The sequence below is a fragment of the Sinocyclocheilus grahami genome, unplaced genomic scaffold (assembly GCF_001515645.1).
Source record: "Sinocyclocheilus grahami isolate Dianchi unplaced genomic scaffold, SAMN03320097.WGS_v1.1 scaffold15.1, whole genome shotgun sequence".
Lineage (NCBI taxonomy): Eukaryota > Metazoa > Chordata > Actinopteri > Cypriniformes > Cyprinidae > Sinocyclocheilus > Sinocyclocheilus grahami.
The window spans coordinates 1,195,163-1,215,436 of NW_015505194.1; the positions used below are offsets into that span (position 1 = coordinate 1,195,163).

Below are 20,274 nucleotides of genomic sequence, written 5' to 3' on the forward strand. Positions count from 1 at the left end.
CTAAAATAAAATCTATAGATATAAAACAGTTCAAGCATATAACAATGTTTAAACGTTAAACCTAGATAAATGTGCGCTATATCCAATAGTTTGTGCGGAGACACTTTGCAGGACATGGAGGCGCCAGCGCGATCACTTGCATTTTTTTCAGTGGATACGCTGTCATTTTTGCTCATAAAGGTAAGAGTAATACATCATTCGTAACTGTAAAGGGTCTACTTTTATTTGTGTGCACTCACAATATCAACAAAACGTTGTGCTTTTATAAAATAAAGAAAAAAACCATGATGCGCTTTCTGCCGTCTCATCTTGAACAGGAGCGCTTCACAAAAATGAACCGATACTCAGCGAATACATGCCTCACAGACATGATAAATATATCTATAGAAAGCTTTAAATTACTACTTAACGAAATAAAACAAATCAAAAACAAAAACTCTTTCATTATAATCATAATCCGTAAAGATGCACTTCTCTCTAAAGGCATGTCTGAGGAGATGGCGAGTCAGGATCGGCAACTTCGTCCTTGCGACACCGACTCAGAAAACACTAGTTTATTAGTAAATAACTCAAATATCTCCTTACTATTTATGGTAATTACTTTTGCCGGTGCTTTGAAGCAAACTTTAGCCTATTGTGTGCATTTGAACGCAGAACTCTTCAGCTGCGCTGACGGTGCACCGTAGTGCTGCTGGCGGGACAATAAACACCGTTGAGCCTAGCACGGTCTTGTGTTGTTTCCACCAGCGCTGCAATTTTTTTCACTAATTGATGGATGTCTAAAATATAAAAATAAGGAGAAGCCTAAAACAGGCACGAGTCCCGGCCCGCGTCTGAACTATGATGTGAAAATTTGCCCGAAGCCCGGCCCGAGGGGCATAAAAAAGTCGGGACCCGTCGGGCTCGGGCTGAAATGCAGGGCTCTAGAGATGATTGCTGGGACTTGGCTATCAGGCTATGGACTGGTTGTAAGATTTTCTAGTGTGTACGTGTGTGTTTGTGTGGGGGGTAATGAGTGATATTTAGTGGGGGGCTGGGATCTGTCGGATATGCGCACAGGGATAGTGCTGATCAGAGCAGCTGGGTTCAGCTCCTGTCTGCCCATCTGCCTCTCAACTCTGAGATCAGAACAAGGGCTACACACTGCACCTCACACTAAAGAGTATAGTCAATTGTCCTGTCTACTAAAATACATCTTAGACTACTTTTTCACAAGGTAACAGCACACTGGCACACTTTCCATAGTGACATAGTTTCTCTTTCTCTCTACAGGGCTTTGTGACATTAGCGAGGGCTCAGCCACCTCAGAGGATCGCTGCAAATCCCCCACCTCAGGTAAAACGCCCCTCAGAGCATGCCACAATCCATACCGCCTCCTACCACCATCATACCGATCAGTCCTGACACTGGCGTCTGCTGAAACATAGATGATATGAGCTCCACAGGGGGCGTTTTAGCGGTTCAGTCAAATCCTCTGTTCTAGTGCTGTCAAAAGTACTGATGTCGGTACCATTCGGTACTGAAATTTTATAAATGTGACAATGCCAGCTTTTTCCTCTAGCATTTTAAACACTGTTGAGCAGATTCTTAAACAGCTCTGATTGGCCATTGTGTTCACACGCTCAACAGATATGTCTGTGATTGGCTACGATGATCAAAGCCGTGTTTATCAGCGGATCCCTCTATGAGTAGATATATTAGGGATCCGCTGATAGAGTTCTGAGTTCTGCGTTCTTTGAAATGCTCCTGTGTGTATCTGTGTAAGCGCTTGGTGAAGAGCGTGAAGCAATGGTCTTTGTAGCCAATCACAGACATATCTGTTGAGTGCGTGAACACAATGGCCAATGTTTGAGAATCCACACAACAAAGCTAAAAATGCTAGCAGGAAATGCTGGTATTGTCACATTTTTAAAATGTCAGTACCGACATCGGTACTTTTGACAACACTACTCTGTTCAGGACTAAAGGGATAGTTCACCTAAAAATGAAAATTCTGTCATTATTTACTAATTTTCATGTTGTTCCAAAGCTCTATTGACTTAATTTCTTCTTGGAAAAGGACTACAACTGTACACTGCTGTTTAAAAGTCTGGGGTCAGTAAGAATTAATACTTTTATTTAGCAAGGATGCATTCATTTGATCAAAAGTGACAGTAAAGACTTATACATTGTTAGAAAATACAATGTATTTTTTATTTTTTTTAAAACATTAATATTTTTTAAACATTAATAATAAGAAGAAATGTTACTTTAGCATCAAATCGGCATGTTAGAATGATTTCTAAAGGATCATGTGACATTGAAAACTGAAGTAATGGCTGCTGAAAATTCAGCTTTGCCATCACATGATTAATTGCATTTTTAAAATATATTAAAATAGAAAACAGTTATTTTACATTTTAATAATATTTCACAATATTACTGTTTTATTTTGATCAAATAAATACAGCCATGGTGAGACTTTCAGTATCAAAATATTTCGAAATCTTACTGACCCGGGTCTTCTGAAGCCTTACAGTAGTTTAAAAATCTTTTTAAATATTAAAAAATATTTCGAAATCTTACTGACCCGGGTCTTCTGAAGCCTTACAGTAGTTTTGTGTGAGGCTAAAAATCAACATTGAAAATATTTACTGAAAATCTTGACATCCCTTCATGAGTTTTCTTTTATTTAATTAATCAAATTCACAAAACCAGCCTGAATGATATGTTTACACATTAGACTATTATTCTTTTTGACAAAACAACATGAGGGTGAGTCCATAATGATTTTTGAGTGAATCCTTTGAGATTCATTACTAATTAATCCATATTACACCAAAAATCAATTATACACTTGTGTGCATTTATTTTGTAATTCTCTCTGTATTAAACTAACCTCTGCTGAAAATCATTGGCAGTGTTAACAGGGCACACCTTACGTAACATCATAAAACTTTGTGCGTGTGTCTGTGGAGGAGAACAAAAGTTCACGAAGGCCACAGATGACTGATGATGGCTGGCAGTGAGATGAATGGTAATTGTGACTGACATTGTGACAAGGTGCTCACGCCTGGTGGGAGAATAGTGGTTAAACATCTGAGCTAGAAGCAAGTCATAGGTTCAGACCCCTGAAGGGGTGATCCATGACCTGAGGAGCAGCACCATTGTGCCCTTCAGCAAAACTGTCTCTGTATCAAAGCATTTGCTAAAAGAAACTTCCACAGCAGTCATTCAGATTGGTACTGACCGCACTGGATGAATTGTTAGGAAGTGGTTTCTGAAATTATATGTGCAAAAGAGTTGAAAATGTAGCAGCTGCTTAGACTCTGAGCAAGACACAGCTGTTTTTGTGGGCGGAAAGGACACATTAAATCTAAATTTACTAGAAAACCAAAGCTTGTAAATGCACTGTAAAACACAGCGCTCTTAGTTGAGAGTGCTTTTAGACTGCAGTTAATGAGGTATTGATTGCTTTCAGATACTGTCCCTGAATTGTGTAACTGAATATTTAATCGTAGATGTGTCACATAGAGATTCATGTTATGCAAATATAAATAACACTGTCCCAGGGAGACCCTTTTTTTTCTCCAGATCCTTAACCTTTGCTTAATATCACATCTTTCTCTGGGGTGGGGAAAAAGGGCATTATTTTGCCATCATTATTCAAATTAGCTTTGTTTTTTTGTGGATAGAATGCAAATATAAAATGCAAAAATATTTAAGGTTAAAACACAGATAGGACAAGGTAATATTAAAGCATTTGCATTCTTTTTCTTTAGTTCATTTAGCGCAGCTGAAGGTGGCGTGATAAGCCAAATACAACCTAAAAAACTCCTTCTACAAAGAGCGTGACATTCACACTTGGAGACTGGGGCAGATCTCAAAATAGAGATAAAATTTTCTCCGAAAGGTCAGAACAGAATGAGAAAGTGTTTCCAAAATGACTTAACCTTCAGTTAAAGCACAGACCTCTGCAGCTCTTCTCTCAGCAAGTGGTTTGATCAAATATTAAAAGAAGGTCCCTGTAATCATTGTGCAAATAGCAGCATACACTTGCTGTAACACTGGGCAGATACAGAACAAATGACTGCGACTGCGACTGCCACAGAAAGCCAAACCAAACGCATAACAAACAAAACAACCCAGGTCGATACATAATCTTTCACGTTATGGCTCTCCTGCGCTGTATGTGGCTCCCAAAAAGCGTAAAATATCTCTAACTGCTCATATGCTTTACTTCCTCCCAAAAAGTCTTCATGTCAAACCATCAGCAATTCTACAATGGAGGAGGGAGAGGAGGTAAGGTTGGATGACGGTGTAGAAGAGGTTCCACTGGTTTTGTTCAACCACGCTGTCTCTGTCTCTATGTATGAACAAAACAGAGGAAGCAGCTGTCCTTAGAAACAGTTACCTGAATAACCCTGACGGAAATTCCCACTGCATGCTACGTTCATGTAGCACGCATGTAACATGGTGAAATGTGCTTGTGGTGACTTGCTTGAGGCGTTTCTCTTTTGCCACACACCAGTGGCTGCGTCCTATAATTGTCTGTCAGTAGGAAATAAGGTTTTTCGGTTTGTTGTCTTCCTGTACTTCCTGTCACTTTATGTCTGTACATCCCAGCACAGGATTTAGAAAAATACACATTTATTTAGATGGATTGCAACCAGCCACGGTATTCACTTTATAAATGCTTTTGTAGAGTACTATTAGGAAACAGATACATAGTTTTGGGTAATTGACCATTTCGTTTTCTTTAGTTGTTCTTACATAGACAAGCTGTGAAGGCCGTTTTGTTTTGTTGGTTTCTTAATGATTTGATCACTGCTGAGCTCATTACACTGCAAAAAAACCCACTTTCATTTTAAATAATTGTTTTAGGGATTATTTTGGCTGTCCACTTAAAATATCTTAACTTCCTTAAAGGGAAAAAATATATTTGAGAAGCAAAACTGTCTTAGATAAGACTTATTTTAAGAGTGTGTGTATGTGTGTGTATATATATAAGAGTGTATATATATATTTAATTTTTTTCTTACCACATTACATATTTGTTTTGTCTTATTTTAAGCTTAATTTAAATTAAATTGGATGTTTAGTGGTCATGGTTAGTAGTGTTAAAAAATTAGAATAAAATCTATGTAGTACAATAATTACATTTAACGTTTAGTTTATATTTAACATTTAGTTAATAATATTCAGTTAATCACTAAACATAAACCTTGTAAAATAAATCTAATAAAATTGAATCTAAAGCTGTAATGAACATTAGAAAATAGTATTCAAATAAAAACAAGATGATTTTATGCAATTTTGTTTCTTAAGTAAATTTGTCTTGTTTTAAGAATGTTTAGATATTTTTGCTGGACAATAAATGTATAATGTAACAGCTAAGGTTAAACAAGGTCACACGTTCATCTGCCAGTAATTTATTTATTTATGAAAGACAATCGATAAGTCAACAGATACCTATGCAGCAAGGGTATACAAAATTTTACAAAATGTACAAAATCATGCATATAAGCCGTAATGTCTACTCTGTATTCTCCTGTTTGGTGCATGCTTGTGGCATGGGGTGCTGAGAATGATTGTTTTGTCTGTTCTGATGTTAATTATTTTCCTTTCAGGGCTTTACATCCCAGAACTGTTTGTCCAGCATGCAGCATTATGCAGTTTGTCTCTGACTCTCTAAAAAATATTGCAGTGTCTCCTTTGTCCTGTTTGAAGCATTTGTGTCCCTCAGGATGATTAAAAAACCCTTTAGCTATGTTGCCTTGGTGTTTTCTCGAACACAACTAGTTCAAGCATTGCATGGCTTTTACTGAGGCTTCAATGTGTTTGTAAAGAGAGGTGTTCTCTTTTTTCCAGCAAAGATGTCACGGAAATTAAGCTTGCCTACTGAGCTAAAGCCAGACTTGGGTAAGCCTTGACTTTGTGTTCATGCTACACAGCTTTTGAATGTGGAGTCCATCAGCACATTATCAGAAACTGGAGAGTCCACATGCTCACTCGCTTTGAACATCTCACGTCAGTTAGCCAAAGACTAAGGTGGCGTCAGAATTCCCACACTTTCAGAGTTTATACTGAGTTTCTGACATTGAAACATGAGATATGAAATATAGTTTATCAGAAAAGTTCCATCTGAAGCTGATTTTCTTATGTATTGATTCTTGGGCCTGACATACAGGTACATATGGCTCATGACTGTATGACTTGGTTTATCAAAAGGCTTGTGATTGTCTCCATATGTAAATGGTACACATAAGCATGGCCAAAACCACTGCATTACTTTCATGTAGTCAGGGTGTTCTGTCAGTCTTCCTAACTCTTATCCCGAATAACACAAGTCAGCATTTGCCAGTTCAGCATTTGCTGGTATTTAATTCAGTATCAATTTCAGTTCTGTCATCAGTTTCCAGCAGCAGTGTTTTTAAGAGAATTCCCTCAAGGAGTACATTCTGGAATCGGCTGATTTTAAATGAAAATCAAATGTATAGGGCTGATATGAAGATCATTTTCCCCTCACATATTATTACCATATATAAACTTCGACAGGATATCAGATCATTGTTTTGAATAGGGAAGTTTTAAATGTACACAATTGTTCAAAAGTTTGGGATTAGTGATTTTATTTTATTTTATTTCAAGGATGCATTTAATTGATCAAAAATTACATCTATAATGAGAGTTTCCACAAAATATTAAGCAGCACAACTTTCTTTAGCACTGACAATATTAAGAAATAAATGGCTTGTGTTGACGATACAGTTAATATACAATACAATGACCATGTATCTTTTCAAATATAATTGTCCTTAATTGCTTCTGGAAGTATTATTCTATGTACTATATTAAAACAGACAAATAATATAGTCTCTTTACTTCAAATGGACAGCAATACATTCACTGGCAACTCATTGAAGACTGGCATAATGGCTGCTGAAAATTCAGCGTTGCCATCACAGAAATACATTTTAAAATATATTAAAATAGAAAACATTTTATTTTTTATTTTTTTCAAAAACATTAGAAAATCTTACCGGAATTTTGAACGGTATGTATCTTTTCAGTGAGGTAGATATAATGTTATATTAATGGAAACTACATTTGCCACACTCTTACATTATTTTTATTTATTTATTTATTTGTTTGTTTTTCTTGGATAGGATGTCCAGACGTCTAGTTTTTCCCAGAATAGTCCCATTTTCAGACCCCTTTAACATGTCCAGATGCAGATTTATTTTAGAATACGTTCTAGTAGGGCCAATTTTCAAATAAATGGGGTCGGGTAAAAGGGTCTAAAATATGTAAGTGTTCCGGGAAAATAGGGCATCTGGTAATCCCAATCCTGGGAATACCATTTGTCTCCATCACATTGGAGAGACTGCCTCATTTCCCACATCAAAGGTCATTTTCTCACCACTGAAGGATATTTAATGTTTTAACTTGTGCATAAACCACAATCACAAAGGCAAAACATTTATTTAGATCCTAATTCTGCTCAAGGCCAAGGGGCTGTTTTGTTACACAGATATGGAAAAAGCAATGATGTTAATCTATCAGTTGTCATCTCGGAGTGGGGGCTTTACCTTTTTGTGTTTTTCTCTCTACTGTCCTACTCTCTGTATGTCCCCCGCGGGGTTCCATACCCCTAGACAACAGGGACAACTCCTTCAGCCGCTCACGGAGCTCCAGTGTGACCAGTATTGACAAGGAAGCACGAGAGGCCGTCACATCTTTCCATTTCTGTGAGACATACAACCGCAAAGCAGATGGCGGACTTACACCTAGTCTGTGGGTTGGCACGTCTTTGGGCACAGTCTTGGCAATCTCTCTCAACATGCCCCCTGCTGGAGAGCAGAGGCTTCTGCAGCCAGTCATGGTCTCTCCTTGTGGTAAATTAGCACATTAGAGATTTAAAAGAATAGTTCAACTGAACTATTGAAAAATTTAAATTTGCTAAAAATGTACTCAGCCTAAGCCCAACCAAGATGTAGAGTTTGTTCCTTCATCGGAACAGGTTTGGAGAAATTTAACATTGCATCACTTTCTCACCAATAGATCCGCTGCAGTAAATGGGTGCCATCAGAATGAGAGTCCAAACAGCTGATAAAAACATCAAAATAATACACAAGTAATCCACACGACTTCAGTCCATCAAATAACAATATGTTTCTTAGAAACACACAGCTTTTCACTTCACAAGACATTCATTATTGGGCTGGAGTCATGTGGTTTACTTGTGGATTATTTTAGTGATGATTTTATCAGCTGTTTGAACCCTTATTCTGACGGCACCCATTCACTGCACAGGATACATTGGTGAGAAAGTGATGTTATGCTACATTTCTCCAAATCTGTTCTGATGAAGAAACAAACTCATCTGCATCTTGGATGAAAATTTCAGCAGATTTACATTTTTGGGTCAACTATTCCGTTAATTTGAAGATTGGTTGTTTGACTCTGACATGTCAACCCTCTCTGTACAGGTACTCTTGTCAGGTTGAAGGGTAGCATCCTCCGGATGGCTTTCCTAGATTCTACAGGGTCTCTACTCCCTTCTGCTTTTGAGCCATGGTACGAACCCAACGCCCCGGCCAACGGAGAGGAGCGGGACAAGGCCCGTAAGAGACGGCCGGTGTCTGTGTCCCCATCCACATCCCAGGAACTGAATGAAAACCAGTATGCTGTGGTGTGCTCTGAGAAACAGGCCAAAGTCATATCCCTGCCCTCTCAGACCTGTGTATTTAAACACAGCATCACCGAAACATCTTTTGTGCTGCGGGCAGATGTGGTACAGATGAACACTGGCATTTGTGTGGCCTGCTTCTGTGCCAATGGACACATCATGACCCTCAGGTAAGAGAAGATGCCCTTCAACATAAGCCAGATGAGGGTTGATTAAAATGCATTAAATTGGAACTGTGTGTTGGAATGTGTAAATACTTAAAAATCTATTAATCTACCATGATTAAGAAAAGGAAAACAGAGGTATTATTATTATTATAGGGTATAACATTTTTATATAATGTTATGTTTATATATTTATTTTTACACTATTAGATATCAAATTAGCAAGCTGCATGACTAAACATGGGAAACTTTTTCATTTTATTTAAAAACAATTATACATACACTACCTTTCAAAAGTTTGAGGTTGGTACTATTTTTAATGTTTCTAAAAGATGTCACTTAATGCTCAACCAGGCTTTATTTATTTATTTTAAAAATATAAAGTACAATCAGTGAAGGTGTGACATATTATTACAGTGTAAAATAAATGTTTCTATTCTAATATATTTTAAAATGTACTGTAATTGATTCTTCAGTGTCACATGATCCTTCAGAAGTCATTCTAATATGCTGATTTAGGGCTCAAGAAATGTTTTATTTATTTATTAGCATTTATTAACTGACAGACCACTGTAATGTCATTTTAAACATAGTGTAAATAATTTATATTAAATAACATACAGTATATTAAATGCTACACTATTCAAGACTGCTTTTACTCAGTCAGCTTTTAAAGATTTGTTTATCCGCACATTACCTGGTGATTGTTTCACTGATGTGAGGAATTGTTTGTAGCATGATATTGATATACTGCAGCACATGCAGAAAAATGTGGAAATAAGGCTATTTTTAGTATACAATATTGTCGTCTTGCTCCACTGTTCAGCAAAGTCAGAGCCAGGGGGCCTGTAGCTATTCCAACACAGATCTAATCACTGTATTGCTCTCTGAATCGCTTTGGCTTATAAATCTTCAGAGGAGAGAAAGGCAGACAAACATCTGTATGTGTTTGTCAGTAGGAAGGTCACAGTTAACCATCAAACATGAGGACCTTGGGGGGTATTAGTGCAGATATCATCTACAAATGTCCCTAATGTTTGTTCCCTGTAATTTAATGGAGCATTTTGAAGGACAAAATAAGAACTGCCACAGTCTCAGCATTGCAGTTCTTGAATAATAGAGAAGGTGAGAAATCCCAGAGCTGAAGAAATGTCTCTCTGTGTCATGCTGTTTCAGTCTGCCAGGGTTGAGACCACTGCTGGATGTAAATTACCTACCTCTGACAGATATGCGGATAGCGAGAACATTCTGCTTCACCAATCTCGGCCAGGCCTTGTACCTGACCTCCCCTACTGAGATCCAGAGGATCACCTACAGCCAGGAGGTCTGCGAGAACTTACAGGTGAGCAAAACATATTCATGAACTGTTCTTCTCTAGACTCTTCTGTTGCACAGTATTTATGACGATGTTGAAGATGTCGATAATGATGATGATTGGATTGTGTAACAGGAGATGCTAGGTGAGCTGTTTACTCCAGTGGAGACGCCTGAAGCTCCTAACAGAGGATTCTTTAAGGGTCTTTTTGGAGGAGGAGCACAGTCTCTAGACAGAGAAGAGCTCTGTGAGTTCTTTTTTTATTATCTGCTCTTTACCCTCAGATTCTTGATTGAAGTATCACAGCAAAGACAATGTGGTAGAAATGTAGACCACAAACAGAGAGATGACCATTTAGATGTGGGGAGACTGGAGCTAGTTGTCACAGTTGTGTTTTTACTCCAGTAAATATATTTTTCAGAGTAGGTTAATTTTTGTAAGTCAGATTCTCAGTAGGCACAAATTATTGCCCAGACACAATGGATACAGCCATTGAAAAGCCAAAATTGTTGCTATTGTCATTGTTAAATTGTTATTATTAATACATTCAACAAAATTACAGCATCTAAAACACATTGGCAACTTGAGATTCATTAAACATATAAAATAACTGGCATGTAGGCCAGTGTATTTTATTGTGTGTGGTGTTCACTTGTTTACCCAACAGCTATTACAAAAATATAATGATTATTGATTGATTCACAGAAATTATTAAAGGGGTCATAGGATGCTACATGCACTTTTACAAGTTGTTTGAACTGAAATGTGTGTTGGCAGTGTGTGTACACAACCACCCTATAATGATAAAAATCCACCCAGTGGTTTTTTGTTAATCTACTAAAATATGTACCCCTTTCTCAAATCGAGCCGATCTCAGATGCCTGTCTGTGTGACGTCACAAAAACAGGCCCCTCCCACGATAGTTTGATTGACAGTAGCGTTTCAGCACAGACTGGACTGGCGTCTTACTTTAGACCCGCCCTGAGTGAGCTGTCATCAGTCCGCCATTGTTTCACCGCTGGAGCAGATGTAGACAAGAATGACTCCTAAGCGATTGAGGTGTTCTGTTGTTGGATGTAGTAATGAACATAGCAGTCGTCGTTTACTCCCAACATCTGAGCCGCTGAAGACACAATGGATTACATTTGTTTTTGAAGGGAATGCGCCCCCGATCTACATAAATGCGTCTAAGTTCGCGCGAATCATTCGTGATCCAGCTTGACCTACAGAAGAAGTGAGTATAAGGTTTTTTAACAAATCTTTGCAAATCGCCTTTCCTAATAATGTGCTAGTTAGCAAGTTTCAGGATGAATGCTGCTAAAGTAAACAGTCCCTCAGAGAGGGGCGGGGTCAGCAGAGTTCATTAACATTTAAAGGAAAATGCTACAAAACGGCTTGCTCTGAAAAGAGCTGTTTTTGACAGGGTAAAAAAGGTGTTTTTTACACTACCGTTGAGAAATTTTAACCAAACTGTGTTACAGACTTTTCATTAAGACCCTAAAGAATCATATCAACTTGTGGAAAATGGGCATCCTATGACACCTTTAAGATACAACAGGGTTTTGAACAAGGCATTTGAAACCAACCAATCACATACATTACATATACTGCATAGAGAAATTTTGACATAAAATCTACTTACTGAGATATACTGTAGACCTTGTGCCAACAAATATTGTTATTGTTAACTAAAAATACAAAAAAAAAAGTTTTTGTTAATTTAAATAAAATATAAATAGATGAAAATCTTGAACTTAAAAAAACTTAAACAGAAAATTAGAAATGTGGTCTTGTCAACTAAAATAAGGTGAAGGAAGTTACTAAAATGACTTAAAATGACTAAAATAGCTAAATTACTAAAACTGAAAATGTATATATATATATATATATATATATATATATATATATATTATATATATATTTTTTGTATAATAAATAATGCAAAAATAACACTGGTGACAACTGTGACATCTAGCCTACTGTACTGTGCCTCTTTGCCATCTTAATGAGCTCTGTTCTCAAAAATGGCATCTTCACTATGTTGTCGTAACAGAGTGCTCATTTGTGTTCTGTTGTGCTGTCACCTCATTTGCAGTATTCTTTCCTCTTCTTTTCACACTCTGCTTCTGTATTTGTGTTTCAGTCGGCGAGTCAGGAGCCGGAAAAGCACCACGCAGTCTCGCTCAGCACATTCCAGGTCCTGGGGGTATAGAAGGCATGAAGGGGGCAGCGTCAGGCATCGTGGGTGATCTAGCTCGAGCTCGGATAGCGCTGGATGAGAGAGGGCAAAAACTGAGTGAGGTGGAAGAGCGGACGGCAGCCATGATGGCCAGCGCTGACTCATTCTCCAAACACGCTCATGAGGTACAGCATTACCACCATTGACGCCAATAACAGATGAATCACTTCTTAAAAATAGCTAAACATTTATGTATTACATAAATTCATTTTATGTGCATTACAATCATTGTGGCAGTGCAGCTGGCGTCTCTAACTTAGTTCTTCTTTTTACTGTCTTTGCTCCCTGTTGCAGAAGATGCTAAAGTGTAAGGATAAAAAATGGTACCAGTTCTGATCTCCGCAAAAAAGCAGAGCCCAAAGGGACTCAGGAGTTCTCCTACACAGCCTTGTTCATCTGTAATCCTTCTTCCACTCCTGTCTTTATCTCTCCTCTGCTGGACCAGTGGGATCCCTCGCTCTTTCCTAGCACAATGTTAAATACAGTCTGCTTACAGAACTGCAGCACAGACTGAGAGCAGCCCCAATCTGAGGAATACCATACCACGATGGCGTCCACTCTTCGGTTTTTGTTTGTTTGTTTAATAGCGCCAATCCTCTCTCATGACGGCTGGGCTTTGCACGCCCTGAAATTCCATTTCTTCTCTCAGTCTTTGAATTGTTTTCGTGCTGTAGTTTTTTGCAATCATGTCCTGCCTCCCGCATCAGAGAGCAGTAAATAGTCAAAAAAGACAGACTAAACAAAAAATACAATAACTAAACAACAAACATCATAAAAATCTAAAAAAAAAAAAAAAAAAAGAAAATAAAAGAGTATATATACATAATTCTATATAAATCTCAATTAAAGTCTGTAAAAATGCCATATTCACTATTGACTGTCATAAGGAAAACTGAAATATGAAGACACCAGGTGAAGCACGGGAGAGCTCTGTTCACAGGAAAGGATGTCGTAACGTGGAGGAGTCAAACCTTTCAGAAGAGAGAACATCGCCCTTCTCCAAAAATGTATTCAGTGTATTTCTGTCAATTTCCCTAAATTACCCATTTGGTTTAATTACCATTTTAATATTATTTATTTATTTAGCAACAAACTAGAAATAATCTGTAAAATCAACTGTAAATGTCTAATTAAATATAAAATGCTTTTTGGGTGATATTTTTACGGAATTATTGTGAATATCACTACAATAATGCTTTACATTAAAGTACCATCTAGAGGGTTTATAATAAGTTGACATGATCCAGAGAATGAATCGACAGATCTATGTGGTAAATGAATGAATTATGAAATAACTATTTATAAACCAACTGTGAGTGATTTAATGATGGTATTTTCATGTGATACATTATACAGATGTTTTAAACTTTCTATGAAACTCCGTGCTGAAAAAAATCTGGTCTGGACTGAGTTGTGAAAGAAAGTACAAATACAAGGTTTAAAGTTATCCATGTTTTGTTGGGTAGACAGCCATATAGACCTAAACAGCTAGAGCATTTGTTGTGACTGAAAATTACATCACAGTCTCTTCGGCGTTGACTCTGGGATTTGATTTTGCCCATTAGACCAGCTTTCTCATTCCTGCATACTGCATAGATTAAACCGCTTGAACATAAGACGCTTTAGTTGAACATGTAGAGATTGTACTTAAGTTAATATTTTGGTCCACATTTTATTTGTTAAATAAAAAGCACTTACTGTACTGTTGGAAACAACTCTTTTCATGCCTGGAAATTTGGACCGGTTTTCCAGCTCTAATCTCTGGTGACTTGAGAACGCTTTCACTGACTTGGAATATTCATTGTAGTTCTGAATGTCAGTATAACATGTTTCTATCTGGTTTCACTCTGGTGCTTCATGTGTAATGCAATGGCACAGAACATACTTCAATTACATCTTCATCTGTGAAAACACCTACAATGAGTGTTACAAAACCAGATAACTATAGAATTTAGTAACATTAAATACAAAAAAAAAAAACTTACAGAAAATGTCTTTCTTGTCCCATTTCTCCCTTGAAACCACATTTTAGTGCCATTATATTTATTTGCAAGATGGTTTGCAAGAAATGCTGCTATATATGTTGCATTGATCACATGATCCATTGTCGTTCCAGGTACTGATTCTCACTTGCCTCTCTGCCCAAAGTTTTTTGCCATTCTATGAATGAAGAAGTAGTTCGACAATCTGGGAGCATAAATTGCAAGTGGTCCTGGCCATACTGACCCTAAGACAGATGCCATATCTTTTCAAACGCCAAAGATTTTCTTTCATTGAGTTCTGTATTCCATTGACTGTTCGACTGCTGTTTGTGTCTGAAGTACCACCTCATATTCCACCAGTAACAGTGTTGAGGACTTTTCTGATGTTTTTGGCTGTGCTAGTCTGCCTTTCGTGTGTTTCGTATGCCGTACTTCAAACAAAGTAAAATGGGGGGGAAAAGAATTACAAAACAAAACCAAGCCAATCTCTCTCAGACTCTAAATGTTTCTCTGTGTTGGACTCTATATTCTCTGTAGATGTGTTTTCATGCCATAGTGTTAGTGTTTCTGAAGAACGGGTTTGTTTTTCAATATCTCGCTCGTATGCCATCTCTCCTGATTAACTAATTCAATTATATTTGTACGATGTGTATTTTTCTCTGCAGTACTGTATTTCCCTGAATAGATATCCTTGTCATATTTTTAATCATCTATTATTAAAAAAAATATTTTTATATATGCTTTGAGGAGGACGTACTTTGAGCTCATTGCACTCTGTTACTTGTCTTCATGTCTTTGTTTTCTGTTGTGGTCTGTTTGTTCATGCCATCATTGACACAACGGGTGATTTTTGAATGAAACATGAGTGAGCGTTTCCTTGAAATTCTTGCATACAAGTATGGTTCATTAAAAGAAATGCCATACATTTGATTATGCGTGTTCGAAAATACATTTTTGGCCCGACATGGTTGATACAATTCAAAACCAAAAATTATTTTTCAAGATGTTGGCTCATGTACTCACGAGATGATTCCAGGAAATATTTGATGTTCTAGGTTGCTATTTTGTCAGTCATTCGATAAAGTATCCAATCAGCCGTGTTGAACTGTAATGCTGTAAATGTCAATAATAAGTGTTCAAACTCCAGCAGAATTTGTTGATCACACCTTCAGTTCATTCATGTCTGTTTCAGACTGACTCTTAATGTGAGCCCTTTGTAATCTTTAATGGCTAAGGAGGGGGAAAAAAAGGTTCTTGTTGCTTTCTTGGCTTTAATTTTATTTATTCATTTTGTAATGTTTCATGTTGACTTTAAGTGAATTGTTTTATTTGTCTCAGACAGAACATTCTTACCTGAAATATTACACTTTTAACATGCAGAAGAGCCTCATTCATTTTCTGTCCTGAATATAATGGTTATCAGTGGGTTGCAGTATTTTCTCATTGTAGCCAATTTCTTGTACAGTTTTATGCAAATTTCACATGGATGTTTATGACTATCTGCTGCCACAAACAATTTAGAATTTCTGTAGATAGATTACTGTGCAATGGAAAATAAAACGATTTAAAATTCTTTCCTTTGTTGTCTTGCTCATGGTTCTAGTACTTAAATACATTTTTAAAAGTGTCCCATTTTATTAAACATATCAGAATTATTTTTTTGTATGTCTTATAAAGACTTTTGTTTAAGAAGAGCATACCCTTTGCCTGTGATTAGTTGGATGTTGCAGCCTGACCATACCCACTACAGTGATATCAATTATATGATTGTCAGAAAGACAAAGACCTTTGTGGCAATTAATAATGATCGTTACATCCTACAGATCTTTAAAGGGGAAAGAAAAAAGGAAACTTGTTTGTCTCACTTTTGCTGAACGCACCCTTATTGATCATGGAAATGTGATCAGTATTGATATAGCATCTCAAAGCAGTGAGAAGATATGAAAAGGATGTTGTTATACTATAAAAGACCTCAAGGAGGGGTAGTAATACAAGGAAAAATGTTTATCAAACTGCACTGAGGCACGACTCTGGTTTTAGTAAGGAGTTCATGATGAAGGCATTAAAAATCAGATCTAATTTGAAACAACACAATGAAAAACGTTTTAATAAAAAGCATTTTAACAGCATAAACATTTCTCAGTTTGAAGAAACACAATTTTAACAGTATGCATTTTGTATTAACATATAGGGGTCAACTGAGGTTGATTGGGACACATTTTGCAATTTAATTGACTGGGAGTGTCCCAACCAACCTGAATTCGCCTATCATTATAATATTATGAATATGAATGTTTTCTCCAATTGCCAACTGCAGTATTAAAACAGGTTATTTTAGTATCATTTATATAACCTACAATTATAATATTTACAGTTTTTATTTTTATGTTAGTTTAATCATTTTGTTATGCGCTTTTGTCATTTTTAATATTTATATTTACATTTATTTTTATTTGTTTTAGTAATTTTAGTCCTCCATACTAAACTCATTTATTAGAGTTGACCGTTTTTACGTATACGTTTTTCTTCTACTTTTTATTTTTTAATATGCTACATAGGCTACTAGTAACAATCTTAATATGATGTGTACATTGGCGTTTTTTCTAGCCCAATATATATGTATTGCCCAATTTTAAGGCAGGGGGCACCATACGACTGTACCATAAAGTGAATACCACGTACAGCAGCGCTTCTAAATGAAATCCTCTTCCAGCAGCACAGAGGAGACCTACACGCATAGCAGACAGACAGACAGACAGACAGCAGCCAGTGCCGTTAACGTTACCTCAACACCGCAGCTCGCGCGCACCTTTACCTTCTTCGGCTTTGGCAAAAATTCAAGTCACAAAGTTAATAAATTAAAATAAAAATAAATTCCGCCTATCTGTTTTAAGAAGCGATATGCGAGGGTTTCATTTACCTCAAACTTTGACAAACTGACAGGTTTGACAGCGCGTGCCCAGATTCAAACCGTGTCTGCTCACCAACCGTCGCTTAGCTGAGAAAAACCAATCTTTTTGCGCCGCCAACGCGATTACGCTGCTCAGCAAATAGTGGCAAGAAGTCTGAAACCACATGTGCTCGTCTCCAAACCGGAGAGACGCGGTTTCATTTGTCTTCAGAGAGGAAAAGAGTTGGCTTTAAGCCGGCTTTGGCAAAAATTCAAGTCACAAAGTTTTGGATTAAAACAATACGGAAATAAATTCCGCCTATCTGTTTTAAGAAGCGATATGCGAGGGTTTCATTTACCTCAAACTTTGACAAACTGACAGGTTTGACAGCGCGTGCCCAGATTCAAACCGTGTCTGCTCACCAACCGTCGCTTAGCTGAGAAAAAACAATCTTTTTGCGCCGCCAACGCGATTACGCTGCTCAGCAAATAGTGGCAAGAAGTCTGAAACCACATGTGCTCGTCTCCAAACCGGAGAGACGCGGTTTCATTTGTCTTCAGAGAGGAAAAGAGTTGGCTTTAAGCCGTACTGACAGACACAAGGGAAGGACGGTCTCGTGAGAGCGCCGGAGAAGACCATTGGTAATCTACGCGGTGCGTGATATTCACGTTTATTCATGGCACTACTGCTCGAACAGTTGAAATAAACGGGGGAAATGTAGTCTTTGTGGATGGTGATCAATATAGCCACTTCTGACGCTAACTGTTGCCGGTGAATGGCTCTTTAAACGCGGCGAAAGGGGGCGGTAGTTGTGGAGTGTACGGCAATGCCAAGTTGATGGGTCTCGACATTTTCAGTATTAATAAACGCTGAAGTGCCCAGCACCGTCTGTTTAACATTTATGGGTTCGTCGATATTTTCAAAACGTGGAGAGGAATGCTGAACGAAGATGACGTTTTGACTGGGATATTCACGTAAACCGCAGGCGCACGCGCTGTCAGTCACCTGCTTATAAAGGTAAACGCACCTTTACGCTTAAACGCCGTTCAAAATGATGACTAACGGACCCAACATCGTCTACGAATGGCTGAAAACCCTTCAGCTGTATCAGTATGTCGAGGCTTTTGTGGATAACGGATACGACGACTTGGAAGTTTGCAAACAAATCGGAGACCCGGACTTGGATGCCATCGGGGTGTTCATTCCGCACCACCGCCAGCGGATTCACGATGCAGTGCAAAGGTTAAACGATCACGAAAAGGAGACAGCCACCGGGCTTTATTTCACCCTGGAGCCGATGCCTCCGGTCTCACCTATATACACGAGTCGCATGGCAGAGCAATATGAGCCTAGGCTGCGGGGCTCCAGGTCATGGACTGAGCCGAGCAGTGATAGAGCGGCGCGCAGCGTGGGGTACATGGGGGCGTCCAGGAATCTGACGCTGGGGAACCGCAAGGAGCTGGAAATCTACCCCAAGCTGAAGCTGAAGATCATGATCAGGGATAAACTCATTAGGGACGGGATAAACCTTGCCAGGCAACCATACTCTAATAAGGTGAGTAACTGTGTTTACTTTTTGTCCCGCGTCGGTATAAACCACGTGGCCTGCCCTTGAATCAAACATTTGGATTATAACAGCCTCTCTTCGAAACACAAGCTCAATATAGGGATAATACATAGGAACCATGTGATTATAACAAGAGGGTAACAATATTTGGCCGTTTGGCTTGGATGCAGGGATATGGAGGTTTGATGACTGGAACAATGCCTTAATCTGGTTTCCAAATTATGATCCATAGCCCACTGATCGATTTTAGACGCACCCTACGTTTCTAATGGCTTTCTGGGATCAGTAGGTCAGCTAGAATTGATTGGCCTTTGCAGGAAATTCCCTCACATTGCATATATCCACCATTCAACACTGGATAATTTAAACCTGACCCCTCCTTTTTTTCCTTCATTTTTTTGTTTGGGCACTGAGGCTGAAAATTTAAGGTGGCTGCAGAATGAAAGGGAGAACCTCACAGAGGGTTGGGTGTGTGAATATTGCAACCCTGTATCATGTTTAGTATTCATTACACTTTTTTTTAATAGAGATTTAATGAGGGAGATTTGTTTGAGGTAGTACTGGGATTTAGATGTACAAAAACTTAATGCTCTCAGATGACCCCCGGCCTTTAAAGATAGGTGTTTGAGTGTGCACCACAAAGTTTCCTCTTTGGAAAAAAAAAACGCATCTTTCTTGTGTTTTATAGTTCCTAGCAACTGGGTAGTAAAATGACAAAATAAATTTCCAGAAAACTGTACAGCATAAGAAGCTGTTCCATGCATGGTTGTTTTTTTACCTGATCCATTTATTGAAATGAATTGTTGGAGGTGTGCATTGTTTTTAGGATTGTACAGATGGTTTGCTGTATTCAACCATCTGTACTTAAAAGTTACTGTATGCTTTGGTTCAATATCTTGAATTGGATTGGATCATGAATGTTGATGACAAATCAGTTATTATGAAGTCACAGAATCCATGGACATCCTGATTAGTCAAGACAAGAGAGTAATAACTATGACATCATATCGATACTTGAAGTCAGAACAGGTGAAATCTTACTGCCTTAAAGGGGTTTATTCACCCAAAAATGAAAATTCTGTCATTTACTCATATACATGTAATTCCGAATCTGTATGACTTTCTTTCTTCTGTGGAACTAAAAAGAAGATATTTTGAATAATCCTGAGGTTCAAACAGCATTGAACCCCATTAACTTTCATTGTATGGACAAAAATACTGAGACATTTTTCAACATCTTTGTATTTCTCAGAAGGAGTACTAAAATGAGGTTTTATTTTTGGGTGATTCTGATGCCCATTTTTTCATTTAATGAACTGATCATTGATCTCTTTATGAATTGATAGGCAAAAGTCCACACCTTTAAATTAGTCTGCATTGTTCTTACCGGTAAATAAGAAGGAAAAAATAATACCGTATTGGCCCGAATATAAGACGACCCTGAT

The 20,274-nt window shown here is 37.8% G+C and overlaps 2 protein-coding genes across 3 annotated transcripts in view; both read left to right on the plus strand.

The window, feature by feature from the left end:
• Positions 1–13,162, plus strand: part of LOC107602546 (syntaxin-binding protein 5-like) — a 28,311-nt gene extending 15,149 nt beyond the window's left edge. Inside the window, exons 13-21 of the mRNA XM_016295077.1 lie at positions 1,273–1,335; positions 4,234–4,281; positions 5,851–5,901; positions 7,596–7,877; positions 8,472–8,841; positions 10,012–10,177; positions 10,286–10,397; positions 12,294–12,514; positions 12,684–13,162. Coding sequence (XP_016150563.1) covers positions 1,273–1,335; positions 4,234–4,281; positions 5,851–5,901; positions 7,596–7,877; positions 8,472–8,841; positions 10,012–10,177; positions 10,286–10,397; positions 12,294–12,514; positions 12,684–12,725 — 1,355 coding nt within the window. The 3' untranslated portion in view covers positions 12,726–13,162. The remainder of the gene's footprint in view (positions 1–1,272; positions 1,336–4,233; positions 4,282–5,850; positions 5,902–7,595; positions 7,878–8,471; positions 8,842–10,011; positions 10,178–10,285; positions 10,398–12,293; positions 12,515–12,683) is intronic.
• Positions 13,163–17,715: 4,553 nt separating this feature from the next.
• The window catches only part of LOC107601490 (SAM and SH3 domain-containing protein 1-like), a 306,972-nt gene continuing 304,413 nt past the window's right edge, over positions 17,716–20,274 (plus strand). For both annotated transcript variants that reach the window (XM_016293678.1, XM_016293689.1), the window contains exon 1: positions 17,716–18,817. In XM_016293678.1, coding sequence (XP_016149164.1) covers positions 18,314–18,817 — 504 coding nt within the window. In that variant the 5' untranslated portion in view covers positions 17,716–18,313. The remainder of the gene's footprint in view (positions 18,818–20,274) is intronic.